The sequence below is a fragment of the Crocuta crocuta genome, unplaced genomic scaffold (genome assembly GCF_008692635.1).
Source record: "Crocuta crocuta isolate KB4526 unplaced genomic scaffold, BGI_CrCroc_1.0 scaffold187, whole genome shotgun sequence".
NCBI classification, from domain to species: Eukaryota; Metazoa; Chordata; class Mammalia; order Carnivora; family Hyaenidae; genus Crocuta; species Crocuta crocuta.
Window position 1 is genome coordinate 1,788,969 of NW_027532196.1, and position 25,706 is coordinate 1,814,674.

General features: G+C 36.8%; 1 protein-coding gene across 5 annotated transcripts in view; it reads left to right on the forward strand.

The window, feature by feature from the left end:
• The window catches only part of SEL1L2 (SEL1L2 adaptor subunit of SYVN1 ubiquitin ligase), a 174,313-nt gene that overhangs the window by 132,007 nt on the left and 16,600 nt on the right, over positions 1–25,706 (forward strand). For all 5 annotated transcript variants that reach the window (XM_077777533.1, XM_077777530.1, XM_077777531.1 and 2 more), the window contains 9 exons: positions 7,039–7,092; positions 7,543–7,602; positions 7,693–7,774; positions 9,185–9,339; positions 10,042–10,098; positions 17,304–17,372; positions 18,282–18,359; positions 22,972–23,034; positions 23,613–23,700. In XM_077777533.1, coding sequence (XP_077633659.1) covers positions 7,039–7,092; positions 7,543–7,602; positions 7,693–7,774; positions 9,185–9,339; positions 10,042–10,098; positions 17,304–17,372; positions 18,282–18,359; positions 22,972–23,034; positions 23,613–23,700 — 706 coding nt within the window. The remainder of the gene's footprint in view (positions 1–7,038; positions 7,093–7,542; positions 7,603–7,692; positions 7,775–9,184; positions 9,340–10,041; positions 10,099–17,303; positions 17,373–18,281; positions 18,360–22,971; positions 23,035–23,612; positions 23,701–25,706) is intronic.

Consider the following 25,706-nt stretch of genomic DNA (forward strand, 5'->3'; position numbering starts at 1 on the left):
CATAAAATACCTCGGAATAAACCTAACCAAGGATACAAGAGATCTGTATGATGAAAACTATAGAAAACTTATGAAGGAAATTGAAGAAGACACACAGAAATGGAAAAACATTCCATGCTCATGGATCAGAAGAATAAATATTGTTAAAATGTCATTACTACCCAAAGCAATCTACACTTTCAATGCAATCCCAAACAAAATTGCACCAGCATTCTTCTCAAAACTAGAACAAACTATTCTAAAATTTGTATGGAACCACAGAAGACTCCAAGTAGCCAAAGGAATATGGAAGAAGAAAACTAAAATGGGAGGCATCACAATCCCAGATTTTAGCCTCTACTACAAAGCTGTCATCATCAAGACAGTATGGTATTGGCACAAAAACGGACACATAGACCAATGGAATGGAATTGAGAACTCATAATTGGACCCAAAATTGTACAGCCAACTAATCTTTGACAAAGCGGGAAAGAGTATCCAATGGAAAAAAGACAGCCTCTTTAACACATNAAGCTCTTATAATGTGCATAGGAAAACTTTATCCCTCTTCTAAACTTACACAGAGCTCTCCTGTAATTACACATTTGAGATGAAACAAATTTTATGTAAATAAATTTTTTCAGGTAATTAATTTGAGAGAATAAATGTATCTACAAATAAACCACTGTTTGTACAATGAAGAAAAAATAAAAAAAAGAAAGGGGTAAGGAGCTCTGTTGAACCAAATGAATTCAGAATGGAAGAAAAGTGGTTTTTCAAAGAGAATCCAGGCAGACAAAAATCCACACCAACAACCAAGATTTCATATGGAAAATCATCCAAAACAAAAATAAAAAGCAAAAAAATTAAAATGTTATTTTCAAAAAATTATCACACAAAGAAAAAAGTTAATTCACTTTAAAAAATAGAAATGATACTACATTCTTTGACTAGAAGCAGTGAAACTAAAAATTTCTGGAAAAAGTTTAACTATATAAAATTTCAAGAGTCCTAATTTTTAGCAAGTCACAAAGATAAAATACAAACTGAAATGACATATTTAAGAACATGATAATGATACAACTACATGTAAAAGTTAAGGAATATGGCTAAAGCTACATGCAGAGGAAAATATACAGCTTTAAATGTTTTAATAAACAAGAAACTTAAACACATAACTCACAAAACTAAAAGAAAAACAAAATAGCAAAATAAAATAAAACTAGAAAAGGTAAGTGTATTTTAATAGCTTTTTTAGATAATTATATTCTTCTTTGGTTCTACACCAAAGCCCAGCAGTGATAATTTCTTGAAGGTGAATTGCAGTGTGGAATCTAAAATCATACAGTGAACTTTTCCTATTCTTTTACATTAAAAGTGACTGTCTATCTTGCATTTTGAATGGAATTTTTATTTTTTTTACCTATACATGATTTTATAGTATCATACATTGGTTATTTAGAAAATACTGCTCCACGAAGTTATGCAGATCTTCCAAATTTGACATATTGCTTTGTATGATATCAAAATCATATTTGTTAATACCACCATCATGACAAGCCTAAGTATTGGGGTGGCAAGCACAGTGTAGCAGATAAACTTTCCAAAATTCTAATTTTTGCTTAAAACCTTGAATTTATCATTGGCAACAATACTTTCAATCATTTTCATTTAGTGGCAGGTTTACTTTGTTCATTTTTAAGAAGATATCTACCAGTCTAAATGAATGTAGCTTATCCATTGCTCCTTCAACTAAAGATTGTGTTCTATGAAAAAAAAAATGACTATTTCAGCTTGCAACTCAAACAAGCATTTCCTTGAATCAACCAACATTTTTCACTATTGGAAGTGCTTTATGCCTACTTTCCATCTTCTCATAGAGGATATAAAGGAACATGTATTCAAGACTTGAGACTTATGGAGCTCCTGGGTGGCTCAGTCGGTTAAGCCTCTGACTTCCGCTCAGGTCATGATCTCATGGTTCGTGGGTTTGAGCCCCGTGTCGGGCTCTGTGCTGACAGCTAGCTCAGAGCCTGGAGTCTGTTTCAGATTCTGTGTCTCCCTCTCTCTCTGACCCTCCCCTGCTCAAGCTCTCTCTCTCTCTCTCTCTCTCTCTCTCTCAGAAATAAAGACATTTAAAAATTTAAAAAAAAAAGACTTGAGACTTACAAAAATGTTTTACTGCTTCATTAATGACATGGCTAACTTACACTAGCATTTTTAGTTTTGCTGTGAGTGCCTGGTATCAAAAATACAATAACAATTTAAATGGCAGTTTGGTGTACTTCCTTGATTCATGCTAAGATACCAGCAGTTTTATTTACCATTGACTTGCATCATTAATGCAAATGTCAACATGACAAAAGACACAAATAACATATTTTCATTATTATGAAAATAGTCCATTGAAAACCAAGGAACTAGAAGTTCTAGACTTAGATCCATGAATATAAGAAAATTATTGTAACAAAGGAATTCCAAATCAGTAAAGAATGGGCTTTAAGAAAAATTACACATATATGTATATGAATGCTTAGAAAATGGTTTGGAAAGACATATATTAAACTATTATCAAGCATGGGGATTTGGCGATGAAGGAAGACTACCACTTTTTTAAAAAATTAAGACACATAATAGAAAATTCATCATCTTGAGCGTTTTTAGCATACAGTACAGCACTATGTGCATCATCGTGCAGCAGATCTCCAGAACTTTTTAATCTTGCAAATCTGAAATCCTGTACCCATTAAATAACTCCCCGCTTCTCCTTCTCCGAGTCCTTAGCAACCTTCATTTTGTTTTTTGTTTCTAAGAGTTTGACTACTTTAGAGACCTCATCTTATAAGTGTTTTCATGCAGTTTTTGTCTTTTTTGTGACTGGCTTATTTCACCTAGTATAATGTCCTAAAGGTTCATCCATTTTGTAGTATGTGTTTATATATTTTTTCTATTGTCTACTTTTTTCTTTAATCATTATATCCTTCCTTCCATTAACTTTGAGTTTAAATTGTTCTTCTTTCCGTGTGTGTGTGTGTGTGTGTGTGTGTTTTGAGATGTGAAGTTATGTTGTTGATTTGCGATCTTTCTTTTTTTAATGTAGACCCTTACCTTTATAAACTTCCGCTTAGTACTGCTTTTGCTGCATCTCATAAGTTTTGGTATGTTGTATTTTAGTTTTCATTTGTCTCAAGATGTTTTCTAAATTTCCTTGTGATTTCTTCCTTGACGCATGGGTAGTTCAAGAGTGTAATGCTTAATTTCCACATATTTCTGAATTTTCAGCATTCTTTTTTCTATTAATTTCTAGATTCATTCCATTGTGTTCAGAAAATATACTTGGTGTGATTTTGATCTTCTTAAATTTATTAATATTTGTTTTGTGACTTAACGTATGGTCTATCCTGGAAAATGTTCTATATGTTCTTAAGTAGAATGTGTATTCTGCTGTTATTGGGTGGAGCATTCTTTATGTCTGTTAGGTCCAATTAGTCTGTGGTGTTGTTCAACTCCTCTGTTTCTTCACTGAGTTTTGGTCTGGTTGACCAAACCATTATTGAAAATGGGGCATTAAAATCTTTTACCATTATTGTGTTACTGTCTATTTCTTCTTTCAGTTCTGTCAGTGTTTGCTTCATATGTTTGGGTGCTCTGCTGTTAATGCATATATATTTATAACAGTTATATCTTCCTGGTAAATTGACTCTATTATCATTATATAAAGTCTTTTTTTGTTGTTGTTTCTTGTGACACTTTCTGACTTAAAATCTACTTTTGTCTCATACAATTATGGTCATTTCTCACTCTTTTTGTTACAATTTGCATGGAATATGTTTTTCCATCCTTTCACTTTAATCCTATGTGTCCTTATATCTAACGTCTCTTGGGGGGTGTCTGGGTGGCTCAGTCAGTTAAAGGTCCAACTCTTGATGTCGGCTCAGGTCATGATCTCATGGTTGTGAGATCGAGCCCTATGTCGGGCTCTACTTCACAGCACGAAGTCTGCTTGGGATTCTTGCTCTCCTTTCTCTACTCCTCCCCTCAGCTCTAAAAAAGATAAATAAAGCTCCTCATAGACATCATGTAGTTGGATATTGCTTATTTTTATCCATTCAGCCACTCTGTATCTTTTATTTGGAGTTTAATCCATTTATATTTAGAGTAATTATTAATAAGGAAAGACTTATTGTTGCCATTTTGTTGATTGTTTTTGTTTGCCTTGTAGTTATTTTGTCCTTCTTTTCCCCTCTTGGCCCCTTCTTTTGTTATTTATTTATTTTTTTTAGTCGTGGCATGCTTTCATTCCCTTCTTATTTTCTTTGTGGTTACTGTGGGGATTACATAAAACATCTTCTACTTAAATTAATATCAACTTAACTGCAATCACAACACTCCTCTCTCCCCCCACTTCATATTATCAATAACCCAATTACATCATTTTATACTTTGTAGACATTCACACTTTTAGTTATAGTTATCTTTTATGCTTTTATTCTCTTAAATTCCATACCAGAATTAAACCTGACTTTTGCACCATTATCACAGTGCTGCAGGATTCTGTATTTGTCTGTGTATTTATCTTTACCAGAGAGCTTTATATTTTTGTGTATTTTTGTGTTGCTGTCTAGCATCTTTTTCTTGCAACTTGCATAACTCCTGTTAACAGTTTTTATAGGGCAAGTCTAGTGGTGATGAACTCCTTCACTTTTGTTTATCTGGGAAGGCCTTTAATTGTCCTTCATTTTTGAAGGTCAGTTTTGCCAGATACAGTATTCTGGTTGACAGACTTTTCCTTTCAGTACTTTACACATTTTAGCCCATTTCCTCTGGCGTGTAATGTTTCTTCTGAGGTATCTCCTCATAAATTTATGGAAACTTTCTTGTACATGGTGAGTCTCTTTTCTTTTGCTACTTTCAAGATCCTGTCCTTAACTTGTAACAATGTGATTATAATGTCTCTTGTTGTGGGCCCCTGGGTTCATTCTAGTTAAAGTTTATTGAACTACTTGAACTTGGATATTCATTTCCTTCCTCAGATTTTGGAAATTTTCAGCCATGGTTTCTTAAAATAAGCTCTCTTCTCCTTTATCTCTCACTCTTCTTCTGTGATTACCATAATGTGTATATTGGTCCACTTGATGGTTTCCCATAAATCTCATGATTTCTTCACTTTTCTTCGTTTTTGTTTTTGGGTTTTTTTGTTGTTGTTGTTGTTCCACTGATATGACAATTTCAAATGACCTGTGTTCAGGTTCATTGATTTTTTCTTCTGCGTGATCAGTCTACTATTAAAGCCCTTTAATGAATTTTTCAATTCAGTTATTGTATTCTTCAGCTCCAGAGGTTTTGAAAGGATCTTTCTTACTTTCTTCCTCCCTCCCTTCCTTTCCTTTTCCTCCTTCTCTCTCTTTCTCTCTCTCTCTTTCTTTTTTCTTTCTTTGTTTCTATCTCTTTGTCAATATTCTCCTTCTACGGATGCATCCTTTTCCTGATTTTGGTTAGTTGTTTATATGTGCTCTTTTGTTGCATTTTGAACTTAAAATGATTATTTTGGATTTTTTGTACGGTAATTTATAGATCTCCGTTTCTTTAGGTTTGAGGGTTTGCTTGTTTGTTTGTTTGTTTGTTTTATGATTTCTTTTGTTCCTTTGATTGGGCCACGTTTACCTGTTTCTTCATATGCCTTGTTAATTTTTTCTGTGATTTATGCAACTGGAAATATAGCCACCCCTTTATCTTTACAGACTGGATATGTACAGGGGAATAGCTTCACCAATAAGCATAGCTAGTGATTCTGGGGACCTCTCATCATTTCTGGGGGTGTGTCTTCTTGGGGTTTGTGTTTGTAATTTCCCAATTAGAGAGATTTGTTGATCTTTTTCAGGAGGTTGTAGTCTTTTGTTCTTTTTAGTGTGTGTCTGTGATATTACAGGTTCTCTGGTGTTGCAATAAGCTACTAAACTCCCTTTTCTTTTTAGTTGCCCCAGGCATTTAAGGCATGACAGTTCTGTCAGTGTTTCAAGTCAGATGAGATAGAAATCCATCCTTGGGTAGCTTCCCAAAAGCTAGAACATTGGACCCCCATTCCAGTCTTCTCTTTTCCTCCCAAGGGAGGAGCCACAAGTTGGGCACTTTCTGCCGACTGTGCCAAGTTGTGCTGGCTTCTATCTATGGTATATAGGAAATTCTCCAGTGCTGCATTAAGTGGCTGAGCTCTCTTTTGTTCTCAGCAGCTGCCTAAGAATCCAAAGTATGCTGGTTCTTCAATCAGGCAGCGTCAGCAAGACAGAAATTAGACCCATGGGCAGTCCCTGCAAAAGCTAAAACATTGGACCTAGGTTTCACTCTTCTCTTCCCCTCCCAAGGGAGAAGCCCTGAGCTGGGCTTTTTCTCTTGATCACACTGTGCTATACTAGTTTCAGGGGAGGAACAATTACAGGTTAAATAAATGGCTTTTCTTACCTGTTTGAATGGATTGCTCATTCTTTTCTTTGAGTTTGTCTGGGTTACTATGATATCTTAACTTGTTTCTGGAGTTCTCATAAAGACTTTCTGGACTGTATATTGTTGCTAAAATAGTGTCTCTATGGAGGAACAAGATCTGGGGCTGCCTATTCCGCCATCTCGCTACACAATTAGATTTTCCTTTTATTCAATATAGTTATTTGCATTTGAATTTTTTATATCCATCACATTTTCTTTGAAAAATATGAAGAAAATATTCAAACCTAAATGCAAAAATGTTGAAGGAAAAGGTTTTTTTCATTGGTGAGAAAGACATGAATATAAATATCACTGGTTTATAATGTTTCAGTATTATGATTTATACTAAATGTCAGTAAGTATTAGCCTGTTTTCATGTATATTCTAGAAAACTCCCAATATTACCTCCTCCAATTTCTTACAGCCTTAGCAAACATGTAAAAGGGCATTTTATTATAAGAATAAGCTAACAATATAATTATTGTGGAGCGGATGTTTAAAATATCTTTTACCAATGTAAATAAGAGTAATTGTGAAATAAATGGATTTATTTAGTTTTTATTTTCTTTTGGGCTTTAGGCTCTAGGATTTTTGTCTTCTTATGGAATAGGAATGGAATACAATCAAGCCAAGGTAAAGTCATTCTATTTTTCCTGGAATAAAACTTAATTTTTTTTTAAATGAGACATTGAATAGTCCCCTCTTTGATAAAGGGGCTTACATGAGAGTGGTGGTTAAAAGCACCAGCTCAATTGTCAGAAGTTTAAGGTTAAAATATCATAAGTTTCTTAATGTCCCATATTTCAGGTTCTCCATTATAGATAGATAATATCTACTCCATAGGTACTTTGTGATGATTAAATGAAATATCATGTACAATGCCCTTTTCACAGACTCCAGAGTTCACTAAGCCCTCCAAAAATGTCAGCTATCTTTACCAAGGAAGAAGATGAAATTTAAAATTTATTTTGGAGTAGTTCAAGGTTCATTTCTTGGCAAGGAACAAAAAGCAATGATTGGTTTGAGCTTCAAACTTAGATGGTGGACATAGATATAGGTGTGGGTTTTTTTCTTTTACTTTAGGCACTGATATATTACACCTTTGGAAGTGCTGGAGGAAGCATGATGTCCCAGATGATTTTGGTATGTAAATTAAATATTCATGGGCCGAAATGGGTGTGTCATAAATACAACACTGTCAGAATATTAAGAATATATATCCCTGTATTTTAGGGGTACAGATATTTGTCAGGAATCAATGTTCTGCAGAATTGTGAAGTTGCCCTAAATCATTACAAGAAGGTAGCAGATTACAGTGAGTAATTCACATAATTTATTTTAAGATAAATAGACTTACTGAGCAGTTAGAAGAATAAATCAATGCCAGTTTGTATATTTATGAAAGTATTAAATGACTATGCTTTCAACATTTGTTATAGTACAATTCTTTTAATACAATGTAGAGTTTTCTGATTTCTTAATACATTTTAAAAGCTTTAAATGAAGGTGCTTATCTCTTGTTAGAATATGTCCCCATGTTCTTGTGCTGTGCTTTTATTCAACTGAGAATTTGAATGAAGCATCAGTAAATATTTAGCAATTTTTCTGATTCTAACATTTAGAATATGGTGGATTGTTAAAAATTTCTCAATAAATGCATGTAAGATACCTACACTATCATCTTTATCACCACATTTGAGAACAATTCAAGTAATCATTTTTCTACTAAAATGATTAAAACGATCACAAAAATAGGGCATGAGATTAATATATGTTTCTAGAATCATTTTTAAAGTTGTATGTAACATTTCATCTCACACATCATTGAAGCAGACTACGTAATAGATTTTTAAATAAAAGTCTTCCAAGAAGTGAATTAGGTAAGGTCCATATGGTTAATTTCTGTAATCAGAATAATCTCTAAATACACACCTCTGGCATTATTAGGCTCTGAGAAAAGAAAGAGTAATATAAGTGCTTTTTTAATTTAAGGTGCTATATGTAACAAGATCATTTCATATGCTTAATGAAACTGGAATTACTAGACATCTATTTCAAACTACAATTACTATATATATTTCAAACTTCATACTTTGTTAGGTTTATGCAAATATATTTATCTTTATATTTCTTTTCCAACTATTTATAGGAAATAATTAAGAAGCAGTTAATTACTCTTATATTGTAGGTTTTTAAAATTTTTTTAAATGTTTTGTTTATTTCTGAGAGAGACAGCATGAGCAGGGGAGCGTCAGAGAGAGAGGGAGACACTGTGCTAGCTGTCAGCACAGAGCCTGATGTGGGGCTCGAACCTACGAACGATGAGATCATGACCTGAGCCAAAGTTGGCATTTAACCGACTGAGCAACCCAGGCACCCCTCTTATATTGTAGTAGTGGTAGAAAGGGTCAGTTGCCTGCTTCTAACATCTGTCTTCTTTCCTTGAGCCTGCTTGGACAAACTCTTCAGTAGGCTCTTATATATGTTGATACACTATTTGTAGGGACTGCATAAAATAATGAGGTTTCTTGCACTTTCCTCAGAATCAAGTTAACAAAAATAAGTAAATTTCTATCCCCTAAGATATTTTTTTTTCTGTTAATAAGCCAGAACTCTGCACGATGTAAGAATAGGCTGAATGGTGTTTTCTCTAAGCTGTTTTCTCTAAGTTATCTCTTGCAACTTTGTGTATTCTGGCTATTCTCTATTTTGTTTCTGTTCACAGTTGCTGACAAATTGGAAAAAAGTGAAGGTATTCCAGTGGAAAAAGTGAGACTAACTGAAAGACCTGAAAACCTGAGTTCTAACAGTGAGATTTTAGATTGGGACATATACCAATACTATAAATTTTTAGCAGAAAGAGGAGATGTTCAGATACAGGTAATATATACAGACGAATTTGGATTTTTAGAACATGCAAATTAAAAGGGGTTTGATTGTCTTGGGTCCTAAAAGGGTTAATAATTCTCCATCCTGAACGTGAAAAGTTGGAGACACCCCCTCCTCTTCGTCCTACTCTTTCCTTGTTACCTGCTACTTGAAGTTTCTATAGCCTCTGGGGGAGCCAGGTGTTATAGTAATGGCAATTTTTTTCTTTTGCATATACTCCTAAAATTTTTACTTTTAAAAAAACCTAGATTTTAAGCATACAACAAAGCACCATCCAGTGTTGACTTTAAGATGAATGAACTCTTACCAGCATTCAGAAGTTCTGTCTTTGAGAACGGGAATGGGACAGCATTTGCATAAGCTTCGAGAGTTAAGAGTAGAGGCTGCTAGGTTTATGTATCCAGGTATTGCTGTTTACCAGCAGGCCAGCTTCCTGCCACTGACAAAGCCAGATGCCTGGCATCAATTACCAAAGAAAATGTATCTCCTGGAACGTTTTTCTGCCTCTTTTTTAGGCATACCAACTGCATCAAACTAAAGCAGCAACTAATAAAACTAATAAAGTCACCAATAAATCCTATTTTTTTCACTCCTCATATTCATTTATTTTTCAAATTGTTCTATAATTGGCATATTTTCTTCATTTAAGTTAATGCTATCACTAAAATAATTTTCAAAAATTGTCATTCCTAGGTTTCTCTTGGACAATTACATCTAATTGGGAGGAAAGGTCTGGATCAGGATTATTATGTAAGTCATCTCATGATTCAGTCACATGGAGTGGGGAGGAGAGTGGTGAGGGAGGACGGTAGGGCAAAAAGGGAGGCAAGGAAAAGTTGCTGGGAAGAGCCCATTACTACTTCCTTGGTCAGATCAGCTTTCTAGCCTTTGAGGAAGAACAAAGTTCACCAGAGAAAACACTTTTCCTAACAGCCTCTGAATACAAAGGAGTAGAGCCTTTCAACAGAACATTTGGGGCTAGGGAGTTTCCATGTTCCCCTTGAACCTAGTCTCAAGGGAGAGGAAGTTGGGTGGAGCTGGGTGAGGAAGATACCCTCACCTGTCAGCCTTGGGCACACCCATTGCCCAAACACCAGCAAAGAAGAGTCCAAATGGGACTTTCTTTGTGACAGGGTCTGAGAACCAGCCTCAGACTACTTTCAATATAATTAGAAATATCATTAAACATCTTTATAAATTTGCAAAGCTCCTTCCAATCATTTTGCTTAAACTTACCTTGTCCCAGTGAAGTTAGAAGATTAATTAATAATTCAAATTTATAGTGGAGAAAAAAGCAAATAAGTTTGACCTACACAAGCTCCTCAGTAAGATACCAGAGCTGGGGTATACGATCTCGTCTAGATTCTAATTGTGGTTTCAAGGCCATAGATCTCCTCAGATCTGAGGAAGTAACCGAGATTCTTTTTAAAAGATGATTTTGCAGCCATCATTTTATAGAACCTATGTGCTCATTGTCTCAAAGGAACACATACCCTATTTCAACATAGTCCTAATGGCTAACCAATAGAAATAACTACTTTATTAAGTGGTTACATAAAAGAGTGATTTGTTATTACTTTTCACTTCACTTTATGTTACTTTTATGAGTGTAACTTGTGTTTTTGAAGTACAGTACACTTTGGGTAAATTCATAAAGCATGATAAAATAGGTAGCAATTGAAATAAGCATATGCATCTTAAGACAGCTCAATTGAAGGTCTTCAGATTTCATTAATCTTCATCATAACCAAGGTTCTAACTTCTTAGATGGGAAGTTCTAGATTCACAATATTACTCCAGCATCAGACTTCAGTCTGCAATGAGATTCTCAGGTTAACTAACAGAGGCATAAACTGGTAAGAGTTGTCCATTTTCCATAAACATGAAATTCCATTGAGTGTGAAGGCACCCAACCCTCAGCTATAGGTAATACCCTCCTTTCTTTGCAGAGCACATACAAAACCCTAAAAAGCTAAGCACTCCTAGGCAACACCAGCCACTGTGAATACCAAATGGGAACTGCCTCCAGATGAGGATGAAATATAATCCCAAAGCTGGCAGTGAAAGGTTCTGGTGCTATAGTAGCAATGGCCAGGCACTTGGGCAACACCAAGGAACTCAGTCAGGCTCTCCTATGGGCTCAGTCACAGAGGTTTTATAATCTCTATTTTATAGAGGAGGAGCTGACTGGAGGAATGAAGTAAATTGTTTCAAGTATCACAGCTGGGTAGCAATGTTGAGAATCAGAATCTGAACTCTGGGCTTCAGCATTCAACGCCTGTGCTCTTTCCATTAAATTGTACTTCTTTTTGACCTGGGTGGGTAGGAGGTATACAAACTCTAAAATCTAGTTTCCTCATTTATAAAGCAAAATGAAGGAATGATATAATTTATCAAGTTTCTCTAGCCTTAACTTTCAAATGGTAGTGTTGGGCCCCATATTTCCCATCCAGACATCACCAAAAGCTTGGCTTATTTCCAGAACATCTGAGTGGTTCAAGCACATTAGGTGCAGGCTCAGCCTTGTCCTTTCAGCTTACCTCAGCCTAATAAACCCAAGCCTGCAGAGAGGGCTCCAGTCAAGGTTTCAAATCTCCAGACTGATTGGCTTATGTATCAATTAGTTTAGGCTGCATCATAAACCACTCCCCAACTTAGATGGCTTAAAACAACAACCATTTATTTAATTCATGATTTTGTCAGGTTAGCAGTTTGGGCTGGGCTTAGCTGAGTAATTCTTCTGGTCTCAGCCAGGCTCAACCAATCTTGACTAGGCTTGCTCATGCATCTGTAGAGTATCGGCCAGGACTGGCTGGTTTATGATGGCTTCATCTGTGACACCTAAGACGACTAGGTCTCTCCACATGCTTGCTTCTCTCAGACAACTGTGCCCAAGCTTTTCACATGGCAGCCAAAGGTTCTAAGAAGACAAAGGCAGAAGGCTTTAGGTTGGAACTCACAAATCACTTCCACCACATTCTTTTGGCCAAAGCAAATTACAGGGCCAGCCAACATTGAAGGCGTAGTCCAAAGGACTCCTCTTAATGAAGGCCTAACTGCAAAATATTTTGGTCATTTTTGCAGCTTACTACAGCTCAACTACACCAGGATCAACTTGGAGGGGGATGAGAGAGGCAAAGTGGAGAGAGAAGTTAAAAGGATAGACCCAATTTCTGAAAGGCTGTTACTGTAACTCTTCCCATGGCTAGCCTCTTATCTTTCAAGTTTTACCTCCTTAGAAAGGATTTTCTTGATCAACTCTACCGTTCCACTACTCATCCTATCACAGTGTTTATTTTCCTCTAGCCCATATCACTTCCTGAATTATATTGATCTTGACTTGTTTATTATATGTCTCCCCACAATGGAATGTAAGTTCTTGTCCATCTTGTTCATTCTATGTATCCTGTACTCCAATAGTACCTGGTATGTATTAGGTAATTAGTATTTATTTAACAAATGAATGAATGAATAAATGAATGATAGCATTCTAAGTATTATATGTTGGTCCTCAGCCTGAGAGCCACCACTTGAGCCAGTATGCTAATGTGTTAGTCCACCAAAGAAAATGACTAATGTAAGCTTCTTTATAAATGTAAGTAATTCCCAGTTTACTTCCCAGCAAATTAAGTATCAAAAAACCTGGAAATAACTCACTTGCCTTTTTTTTTTCTTATTGATTAAATTAATCTCTCATAGGTTGTCACTGTAAGGCAACATTTTCACCTCTTCCTCCCCCACTACCAAATTCTTAATTATTGAAAAATATTGTATATGCAAGCCTTGATTACATTATCTTGAATTTCTACACATACATTTTAATGTAATTTGCATTCCTAAATATGTACAGGCTCAGCATGAATTGGATTAGGAGAGCTTGATATTTGGGTGCACATTATTAAGGTGGATATGACATAATTAAATTAAATCTAGCAGAGGCATAATAATCAGATATGTAAGGGCAACTGCTTTGTCTATCCTGCCACCCATTAAAAAGACAAGAGCTAATATCATCCCTCTTCAGGATGATTTACAAATTTTGAGATAAAAGGAGTGCTTATAAATATTTTCAGTATAATACATTTCTTGGCATTTCATTCTAGGAGAGATGTTACAAACTGATTAAACTAGGGATTTTCTTGAACCAATGAAAAATTATGCTCATTGTTTTGTTTTGTTTTGTTTTGTTTTTTTATTTAAAGAGACTTGGGACACCTAGGTGTCTCAGTCAGTTAAGCATCCAACTTTGGCTCAGGTTATGATATCACAGTCTGTGAGTGTGAGCTGTGTGTGGTGCTGTGTGCTGACAGCTCGGACTCTGGAGCCTACTTCAGACTTTTGTCTCCCTCTCTGTCCCTTCCCCCCCCTCAAAAATAAATAAAAACATTAAAAATTTTTTTGAATAAAAAAAGAGATGTGTTTAAATAATAAAATTTCACTTAGATAATGACACTATCAATTATAAGCTACTTTATTTTGTGTTCTACTGAGAAATAAAAAAACAATGCCAATATAAATTTTGTGATACCATTGATAATAAGAAGTGTCCTGATTGAAGTGGGAGGGGTACATCTTAAAATTAGTAAAATATGACAGTAAGTATTCAGTAAATATTTGAAGAAAGACTAGATGGTGTCTTAGTCTGTTTTAGCCACTGTAACAAAAGTACCATAGTCTGGGTGGCTTATAAACAATGGAAACTTATTCTCACAGTTCTTGAGGCTTGAAGTCTGAGATCAAGGTGCCAGCATGGTTGGATAGGGCCTTCTTCCAGTTTATGGACTTCTTGTTGTATCCTCATGTAACAGAAAGTGAGCTAGCTCTCTAGGGCCTCTTTTATAATGACACTAATCCCATTCATGAAAGCTCTGCTAGTCACCTTCCAAAGGCCCCACCTCCTAATACCATCACCTTGGATATTAGGTTTCAACATACAAATTTTGAAGGGACACAAATACACAGACCACAGCAGATGATGGATGGATGGGTGGGTGGGTGGATGGACGGGTGACTTGATAGATATTTAACTCTTTGAGAGGAAGAACTCATCACAGTAACTTGTGTGATACTTTCACATAGTGCTTAGTAAATGTTAATACAATTAAAGTGACAGTAATAAAGGCAAGTTAACTTAAAGACAAGTAAAAGAGAACTGAAATGCCAAGTAAGTCATGAGAGTGGAGAGGTATAGAAGGAGAAATTAGAGAAAGCTTCAATTATTTTAGTTCTTATGGGATCATTATACTGAAAGATGGGGAAAACTCCAGGATTCTTATCTTCTGATTCTTATTTATTTATTCTCCTTTAACAGTTCAATATAGTTTACCAGAATGACAGTTTTTTCCCAGAACTCTCTATTGCCAAATATTTATTTGAAAGCCAAATTCTGAAACTAGACTTTAAGAATTATTTCACAGAATCATAGTATGAAAACTATAAGGGACTACAATGCTTAAACTCTAGTTCCCCTGTTTTAGAGATTTATAAACTTACTTTTCATTCATTCACTCATGCATTCAGTCCAGAAATATTTCCTAAGTGCCTGATATACAGTAGATACTGTGCTAAGTACAGAGGATTCAGCACTGGGGGAGACAGATAATTAAGCAGACAATTAAATGTATGGATGTATGCCATGATAGTTACCATGGGTATTTGGGGCCTTGGCTCATTTGGGTAATATTTTGGGTCTTGGTTCATTTGGATCTTGGGTCATTTATAAGAAATACCTTCATTTTCTGTGTTAATGGGATCAGATAAATGTGATCGGTAAATCATACCTTTGATTTACTTACTGATAGATGATTGGCAAATCATACATTGCTACAATTTGCTCCTATCCAATTGACACTTAGGTTATTCTAGACATTTTGGACATCATTTGTTGTTTCAAGATTTCCTTATGATCATACATTTCCAATGGCTTCTATTTTCTGCCAAATAAAAGAGAATCCTTGGCCTAGTATCCAGGACTGTTATAATATGACCCCATCATATTCCTGCAAGTCTTAGCTTTTGGATATTCTACTTTAGCCATACTGAAGTAATTACTGTTTCCTAAACACAACTTGAACATTTCTATCTTCGTTCCTTGCTTATATTATTCCCCCAGCCTATGGTGTCCTCTGTGCTGGTGAATCCTCTCCATCTCTGGTGAGACCTTTGTCATTTAAGTCCCCTTTCTTGATATTGTGAAGGCAGAGAACTAAGTGCATGGGAATTGGAGTAGGGAGAATGCTAGTAACAGCTGCTTCACTTTGACTGTCACTAAATAGGCTCAGATATTAATGATACCTTCCTTATAGTGCTGTTGTGAAGATTAGGTAAGACAAAGCTTGTAAAACACGTATAATTTCTGTTATTCCATACCTCTCTAATTCTTTTTGGTGTTCCTTTTATCCAACCTATCATCTACTGTCATCGCTATTTACATATATGTCTTTCTTCACAGCAGTATTGGTAGAAAGCAAATGTAGGGATGGTGTTTTTTGTTCATCTATGAATCACCTATAATACTTAACACACTATCATATATATAGCACTTTTCAATCAAGTTTTTGAAAGAAAGAATAAATGAAAAATAGAAGAGATAAATGGATGAATGGGTATATGATTTTGTGAGGTTCTGCGCTGGTGGCATTTGTATTTAGTTATGTCCACAAGGCAAACTGACTTTAGTAACAAGGGTGCGATTCCCAAATAAGGTGGCAATATTTCTGGAGCAAATCTACATATAAAGGAACTACTCACATTTCTTTCTTAAATGTTCTCTCTTCTTTGGGAAGGAGCAGATTCTTGCACGTCAACCTAGTCAAGGTTTTTTTTTTGTTTTGTTAATGTTTATCTATTTTTGAGAGAGACAGAGACAGAGTGTGAGCCGGGGAGGGGCAGAGAAAGTGAAGGAGACACAGAATCCAAAGTAGGCTACTGGCTCTGAGCTGTCAGCACTTGAACTCACAAACTGTGAGATCATGAGCTGAGCCAAAGTCGGACACTTAACCAACTGAGCCACCCAGGTGCCCCTCGCACCTAAGCTTTTTTTTTTTTTAACGTGTTTTTGAGAGAGAGAGAGAGAGAAAGAGAGGGAGGCAGAAAACGAGGGAGAATCCCAAGCAGGCTCCACACTGTCAGCACAGAGCCTGACATAGGATCCAGTCTCACAAACTGTGAGATCATGACCTGAGCTGAAATCAAGAGTCAGACGGTTAACCAGTGGAGCCACCCAGGCAGTCCTAGTTGAGACTTTTTAAAGAGCAAAGAATTGTGTCCTAAAAAGACACTTTGGAGAGTGTCTTCATTTCTCATTTCTTTTAGTGTTCCATGTGATTTCTGAGGAGAACTTCCAAGAGGTTAAAATGAAGCCTAAGGAATGCGGCAAGGGACAGGTCAGCTCTTAGATGTTCCAGACTGAGTGTTTCAATTAATGTTATGACCTGGAATCAGAGGCTTGGCTGACCTCCTTCATTTTGATTTAGAAAGAATTCACCTCTGTAAAAACACTTAGTCTCAGCAGGAGCTAGATGTGTCTTGTTCTACTCACTCTGCCTTATAAACATTAGGAAGCTGCATATCCAATTCTACCAAACTGTACAAACTGTCTTATAAAATAAGTTCATAGAGTCAACATCGAAGCATACTTTTTCAAAATAATAGATTATGTAGTTCTATAGCTGGGAGTCATCTGTCCTCCACGAAGCCACATGCCCATTATGCCTTTCCACATGTAAGAAACAAGTCCTCACATTTTAAAATTATATTTGTGAACTTTATATGGCACCTAGTCTTCAGATTTATGGTTGAAGTAACACTTGAAATAGTGCCTTAAACAGTGTGGGGATTCCATAGATATTTTTTTTTTGAATGCATGTTAAATGAAATAAAGTTTGGTTTGAAAAACCATTTTGTAGGATATGCTTATGACTGTCAATAATACTGTTTGTTCCTTTTCTCTCCAGAAAGCATTATACTACTTCTTAAAGGCAGCAAAGGCTGGGAGTGCAAATGCCATGGCATTTATAGGAAAGGTACATGCTTCATCTTGATCAGTACTTTTCATTTCTTAAAAACCTAAGGAACTAATTGAACCCAGTATAGCATGACAGATGTCTTTCATGGAAGCAGCTGACCAGGGCATTCCACTACAGACTGAGGATAATATTCTTGAGGTGACAGTTTGAGAAAAAGCCCCATACAACAGCAGCCTTTGTCTGGGGCACTAAAAGCAGCCTTGAAAGTGAACCTGACCCAGGGCTCCTGTGCGGAATGTAGTTCAGAGTCCCCTACCACCACCATGACCCCCTAGTGTAGCATATAACCAGAGATCTAGGCAAACTGAACCTCTAACTGGTATAGCCCCCCATCCTTCCCCCCAGTCTTCCAGCCCCCCCACCATGAGATGCCTCCTTCCTACACCCTGGAAATGAGAACCAGCTCTAAGCTGGCCAAAGTCCGTCCTTGGACGGAAGGACCCTCAGCTGCTGAGCAACTTTTGTGGACAGTTCCTCTAAAGGAGCACATTTTTTTTTCTCTCTCTCAAAGACCACTCACTCCCCCAAGTGCTGCCCTTGGCTCCCTGTGGCCAATTTGCATTAGTAACCATAGGGACAAATGCTCTGCTTCTAGAAGTACTGCATACAAATTTAGATAGAAGGAAACAGTGAAAAAAAAGAAACACAAAATAGGGTCCATTACTCTGCCCTCAGGCCAGGTCACTCCAGAATGTATGTTGTAGATTGTTTCCTCATTTTCTCCTTTGATTAAAATTGAGGTGAAATCAAATAACATAAAATCAATCATTTTAAACTGTACAATTCACTGGCATTTACTATATTTCACAATGTTGGCCAACCATCACTTCTGCATAGTTCTAAAATGTTTAATTTCCCACAAATTCTTCAGGTTTTTTTCTTACATCTTCTTGTCTGTTTCTGTAGATGTATTTAGAGGGGAACGCTGCAGCCCCACAAAATAACGCAACTGCCTTCAAATACTTTTCCATGGCAGCCAGTAAGGTATGTTCTCAGCTCATTTCTGTAAGCGCATAAAAAACACTTGACCACACTTGTCTTTTATTACATGCAGATTCATGCAGAAGAGATGATTCCAAAGCTCCATGCCCAAGTAATGAGCCTGGGAGTTTCCTGTCCTGGAGAAGAATATCATTGACAATAAAATGTGGAGTTGGGATAGGGGGAGACACATCTTGTCTTCTTGGTAATAAAAAATGGCAAGGACATATGCTGCTCTAGTTTGAGACCAAACAAAAGCTCAGTTTTATGTCCCCCATGCAGTAGGTGAGGCCACCTAGCTCAGGAAACAGGAAATAAAGAAGAGGACAGAGGAAGAGAAAACTCAAACAATATCTGCAGTAAGTTCAGGACAAAGTCAAATAAGAAATGCCTAGTTTTATCCAATTTGATCTTACCCAAAGACCAGAAATTTCCCTGGCCCAGGCAAAAGATCATCAGACAGGTGACCAGGACAAGATGATTGAGAGCACGACCCTGGAGGCAGAATCCATGGTTTAAATGCCACCCCTGCAGCATACTGCCTGTGTGACCACGTGCAAGTTAATTAACATCTCTGTGCCTCAATTTCCCCATATGTAAAATGGGAATATAAGAAAATCTGCCTCATATTGTTGTTGCCAGGATCTAATGAGTTCATGTCTATAAGCCTCTTCTTGCAAAGTACTTAAAGCAGTAGCTGGCTTACAGTAGATACAGTGGATCAGCTTATCTTTTTCAGTCTGGGGCCAGGTAGATAGAGTGAACTTCAAAGCATATCCAAGACAGAATTGATTGGATCTATGAGGGAATATAGAAATGGAATAATATAGCTCCTGCCACTAAAATTTTTGTCTTGACTCTCAGGGTCAGTGAGTCTAGCACCTGTCTGATAAAACTTACTAGACTACTCTGACTTCCTTTAACGCATTAAGAATATCCTCATTGTTAACACCCATCTGCCTAATGTTGGGGAATGGCCTTGATGAACTTTCTAACCCTGCACAGTAGGAAGCATTTCTTGTCTCACAATGCCTACAGCAACACTGAGAGTAAAGATGAGCTCAAACTGGGGAATATTTTCAACTGCACTCAGTTTTTAAAAGCCCACACGCTGCTTTAGGAGCCTATTTATAAGTGACGAGCACCTTGGAGCTGCTGCTATTGTGTTGTAAATTACTGAGAAGGCTGGTACTCCTCTCCTCTCCCTTGTAATTTATATGAAATTTTTGCTCAGCAAGATAGTTATCTGGAGTACCATTAGATCAGAATGATGAGGGAAAGCTGACTGAAAACGAGGTGGGGTTAAGTAACAGAGGAAGATCTCTTTGTAATCTGGCAAATAACACTGATTTGTCAGCCCAAAGGAATAATGCCAGGAAGTTGGGTGTTTAAATTAATCCAGCTCCCAAGCTATTCAGGGCAGGGATCTCCGCTGCTCGTGTTCTAAATCTGGGCTACCCTTCTTTACAGAGGAAATCTGAAATTATACTTAGGTAATTATTTTGAATGGTATCAGGTGGACATGACCATATATTCCTTTATCAACACCTGGACGGTTTATTAGATTTCTCACTTGGGGTCACTACCAATTAGTAAATGGTTTTCTATTTTTCTATCTTCCACTTTCTGCATACTCATGCTCTTAATTATATGTAATATTATGATATAATATTTAGACAATATATAATATTATATATATATTTTTTAATTTGCTTTTAAGTCATACCAGTACCAGGATGCAAAGCTACAGTCTTTATGACCTCTTTTATCTTATTTTCACAGAAACATGAGCAGTTATCCTGTTGGGTCCATACTGGACCATATTCTTCAGGTTTTCTCTTTCACACATCAGGCCTATCCCCATCACTTCTGTCATTCTACCTCCCTTCCCCAAATCCCCCATTTTGAATCTTACCAATCCCCCAGAGGAGAGCCCAACCCTCCCTCCTCTCTCTTTCCACAAAACCACCTCTACCCACCTTGGATTATATAATTTTTTTTCTTTTCTGCACTTGCCCTGCATTCACTCTCTATACTGCTGGAATTTTACTGCTTCTACCTTGCGCCTTCTCTCCTACTATCTGATGGCCACATCTCTTCAACTAGAGGAGGATAGTGGTCTTAGTACATAGAAGTTCATTAAATATTTGACAATAAATGACCATCTGCTCTCTGAGTTCATGTCACTTAACCTACGCAAGAGCAATGAGCCCTAAAGTGGAAGTTGTACATAGGGGGGTTGCTTACACATATGTTTTGTTTGGTCCAGAAAGTGTTTCAGAAATTAGGAAGTTTCACATGGTAACAGATGGTAGCTACACACCTGTGAGCACAGCATAATGTATAGTTGTTGAATCACTATCCTGTACACCTGAAACTAATGTAACATCATGTGCCAACTATACTGAAGTAAAAAAAAACAAATTAGGGAATTACATATACAAATTCAGACCTCTAGCTTTTCTTGGAAAATGGGAAGGGCTGACCATAGGAGGCTGCCATTCCATATGACAGCAGTTGCCTGGCTCAGTTCGCTGAGGGGGTGCTACTGCCTTTAGACAGGACAGGAACTCCCTGATCTGCCCCAGTCTCTGTCACTCTATCACCAGATTAATGTACTGGGAAAACTCCCTTGGGCCAAAAGGTGAGTGGCTTGCAAATGAGGAAATACCAACCACTGTTTGACCTCAAACTATTCGGGTAAAAGGTCAGGGCTAGTCCTGGCTCCAGCAAGCCCCTGAGATGTAAATCCTTAATGAACATTGTGATTAGAATGGTCAAACATGTTCTTCAAGCAACTATTAAGCAACCCCCACCTCTAATAGCAAAATTCTCACTTCTGTACACCGGTTTCGCCCCTCTCCCTATGTAAACCCTGAGCTATGGCTCCACGGGGCTCTCTTCTGAGGACTTTTTGGGTGGTTGCTTGGGAGAGGCCTTCCGGCCAGACTAAAATAAACCTGAATAACCAACTCCTTTTGTGTTTTGTGGGCTTTGTTCTCCGTGATTCTCCTTTGGAAAGGGAGGTCTAACAGTACTACTTACATTACCTGAGTGGCTCCTGGAGGGATTTAAGTGGGCCACTCCTGAAAATTATAAACAAAGTACTCTGGTCCATACATACTTGGTGAGCCAAAGGTTACAAACCTTACCGTCTTCTCTCCCTTCTTCCTTCTCTCATCTCATTTCCCTTCTCTTCCATTTTTCTCAACAGCTGAATGAGGATAGTTAGAAGACAGACTCACCAGACTTTACCACATCCATCACACCAGGCCTTACCACTCCCAGTCCAGACTACCCCAAGAGTACTAGGACCACAGGCTCCAGGTCTTATATCATCTATTTTAAATACAGCCGGACTATCCTTAAGAATTCTTTGAAAAGCCAATATGCATAGGCTCAAACTCTGGAGTTTTGAAATAATTTTTGAACTATGCCTTCTCTAGTTATGTGCTATTCTTTTAACAGCGAGAGGTATTCTGGTTGCATCCACAATAACTACATTTAGGTGGAAAGAAGAATCTGGAGAGTTTTCTATCAAAACTTGAATCCTGAGGAAATACTATAAACCTGTAAAACAAACCTATAGGTCTACTGAATGACAGTCAAGTGGCCAGATGTGCCTCTTTACTCAGTCACTAGCAGGTGAAATACAAGATGGGAAACAAAAAGAAAAGTGAGTTTCCTGGTCGGGGAAGTCACTTTCAAGGTTCACTCTTCATCCAGGATTGATATGCAAAATATTAATATATTTGAACATGTGCTAAATGCTAAACATTCTAAATACTCCCTTCCCTAGGCTTTTTAGAATACTAATCAGAAAAAGAAATGGTAGTTAATTTAGCATCAAATGGAAAAGAAAACGTTGATGATGTTATAAGCAATCATATTTAAATAAAGAAACATATACCAACAACACTTTACCATCGAGAATGGCTAGATCGAAATTCAGAGAATCTCTAAAATGTTATTTGGCCATTTATGTCAACCTCCTTTGACCAAACCAAGTAACAAGTGTCTGGACAGACTTCTCCCTTCTGGAAAGCTCCTATACACCCTTCAAATCCAAAATCAAATGTCAACCGCCTCTGACAACTCAATACCCTCAATCTCTACCCTCATCTGGGAAGTTGAGTTTCCCCCTTCTAGGTGTCCACAACTTCTAGGTGTCCACAACCCTCCTGATCTGTTTCTAGTACCAGACTTACCTCTTTTGACGTGACTTTTTTAAGAGGCGCTACTTAGCAGATCAGAGCCCACTAGCCTATGAACTCTCTAAGGCAGGGATCATTGTTTAGTCATCTCTTAACTTTCATCTCCTACATCTGTCCAATGCCTATTATAGATTCACTCACAAAACAAGCACTAAATAAATGCTGAATGAAAGAATGGAGAAAAGATCTGGCTTTTGTTTCCCTCTTTTCTAGTCAGAGGGGGTTATGAAGGTGTAAAAGGAGAAACTAGAGAGAAACAGAATAATGTACCAACTGCTTCATTAACCTGCCTTGATTAAACCTCTACTGGGTGCATTTTAAATATTTAGAATGATTTTGCCATAATTTACCATATCATGAATTCTTCTGGGACTTTACTTGGATTTTTAAAACTGTTCCAGGGCAATGCAATTGGTCTTCATGGGCTCGGTCTTCTTTACTTTTATGGGAAAGGAGTTCCTGTGGTAAGTTAAATAATTTCATTATCTTTTCAACATATTTCTAACAATTTATGGAGTAAAATTCATGACTGATTGATCAGTTTAAAAGAATTAGTGTCTAATACCTGGTTTGCCAAACTATCATATTTGACAATGGAAAATAAAATAACCCAGTGGAATATTTGTCAAAGAGACATAGAACAAATCTGTGACAAGAATAATGACTCTATTTATACCTTATAATTATAGATTCTAAGTAACCTTAGAAATTATATAATTCCTGAGGATTTTTTCTGATAGATAAATTTATCTTTTTTGTTTATCCTCTGCCCTTTTGGGTAACTTTCCCCAATATCCAAAAAAAAAAAACTACTGTCAGTGTAGGAAAAGACATAATTTACAGTGAAAACAAGATAATTATTTCCTAATAGAATCTAATATAATTATGAAATAAAGTGTATAATGCTTCTGATACTATTTTAATTAGCCTAACTCACATAAGGCACTATCTACATTCTTTACCAAAAAAAAAAAAAAGAAGGCAATTGTTACCATGAAGCTATACATATACCTTTGAGTAATAGAGTGTAATTATTTTGCAGAATTATGCTGAAGCACTTAAATACTTTCAGAGAGCTGCAGAGAAAGGATGGCCCAACGCACAGTTTCAGTTAGGCTTCATGTACTACTGTAAGTGCTACAAATATAGCTATTGTGCCAAGAATGACAAATGCATTATTTTTTATATTTTATTTAAATCCAAGTTAGTTAACATACAGCGTAATAATGGTTTCAAGAGTAGAATTTAGTGACTCATCACTTACATATACCACCTCGTGCTCACCACAAGTGCCTCCTTAATGCCCATCACCCACTTAGCCCATCTCCCCACGCACCTCCCCTCCAGCAACCCTTGGTTTTATTCTCGGTAGAGAAGAGTTTCTTATGGTTTGCCTCCCTCCCTCTTTTTATCTTATTTTTCCATCCCTTACCCTATGTTCATCTGTTGTGTTTCTTAAACTCCACATATGAGTGAAATCATACGATATTTATCTTTCTCTGACTGATTTATTTCACTTAACATAATACATTCTAGTTCCATCCACGCTGTTGCAAATGGCAAGCTTTTATTCTTTTCTATTGCTGAGTAATATTCCATTGTGGGTATGTATATATACCATATCTTTTTTTATATATCCATTGATCAATGGACATTTGGGCTCCTTCAATAATTTGGCTATTGTTGATAGCACTGCAGTAAACATTGAGGTGCGTGTGCCCCTTTGAATCAACTATTTGTATCCTTTGGATAAATACCTAGTAGTGTAATTGCTGGGTCCTAGGGTAGTTCTATCTTTAATATTTGAAGAACCTCCATACTGTTTTCCCAGAATGGCTGCACCAGTTTGCATTCCTACCAGCAGTGCAAAAGTGTTCCCCTTTCTCCATATCTTCACCAACATCTGTCATTTCCTGAGTTGTTAATTTTAGACATTCTGACCGGTGTGAGGTGGTATCTCATTGTCATTTTGATTTGTATTTCCCTGATGATGAGCAGTGTTGAGCATCTTTTCATGTGTCTGTTAGCCATCTGGATGTCTTCTTTGGAAAAATGTCTATTCATGTCTTCTGCCCATTTCTTCACTGGATTATTTGTTTTTTGGGTGTTGAGTTTGGTAAGGTCTTTATAGATTTTGGATACTAACCCTTTATCCAATATGTCATTTGCAAATATCTTCTCCCATTATGTCGATTGCCTTTTAATTTTCTTGTTTACTGTGCAGAAGGTTTTTATTTTGATGAGGTTCAAATAGTTCATTTTTGCTTTTGTTTCCCTTGCCTCTGGAAACATGTCTAGTAAGAAGGTGCTATAGCCAAGATCAAAGAGGTTGTTGCCTGGTTTCCTGTCTTACATTTAGGTCTCTCATCCATATTGAGTTTATTTTTGTGTGTGGGGTAAGAAAGTGGTCCAGGTTCATTTTTCTGCATATTGCTATCCTGTTTTCCCAACATAATTTGCTGAAGAAACTGTCTTTTTTTCCATTGAATATTCTTTTCTACTTTGTCAAAGATTAGTTGGCCATATGTTTGTGGGTACATTTCTTAGTTCTCTGTTCTGTTCCACTGATCTATGCAATGTTTTTTGTGCCAGTACCATACTGTCTTGATGACTACAGCTTTGTAATACAGCTTGAAGTCCAGACTTGTGATGCTTTCAGCTTTGGTTTTCTTTTTCAACATTACTTTGGATCCTTGGGGTCTTTTCTGGTTCCATATGACAAATGCATTGTTAAGTTTACTCCCTTTTTAATAAAAATCAAATTGCCTTAGTGATTGGTTTAGATAGAATATTGAGGCAGCAATCTGAGGAGGAATTTGAAGACTGAAGGAAAAGATACCAGTTGAAGAAGGAGGCAAGAAGGTACTGTCAGGAAGCTCACTTTTGAAAAGTTTGAGTTTGAAGTACCTTGTGATGTTCAATGGTCATACCCCAAAACAGGTATGAAATTCACAAGGAAGGCCAAACTTGAATAGAAAGATTTGAGAGGCATCAACATATAGGCATTAGTTAAAAGCAGCTGAGACTGCAAAAGGAAAAGAGAGCATGAGAGGAACAGTGGTCCTCGGTGTTGTATTGAAAAGATAGTCAAAGATAGAGTGATCACAAAAACATTGAAAAAGCATAGTCAGAGGAA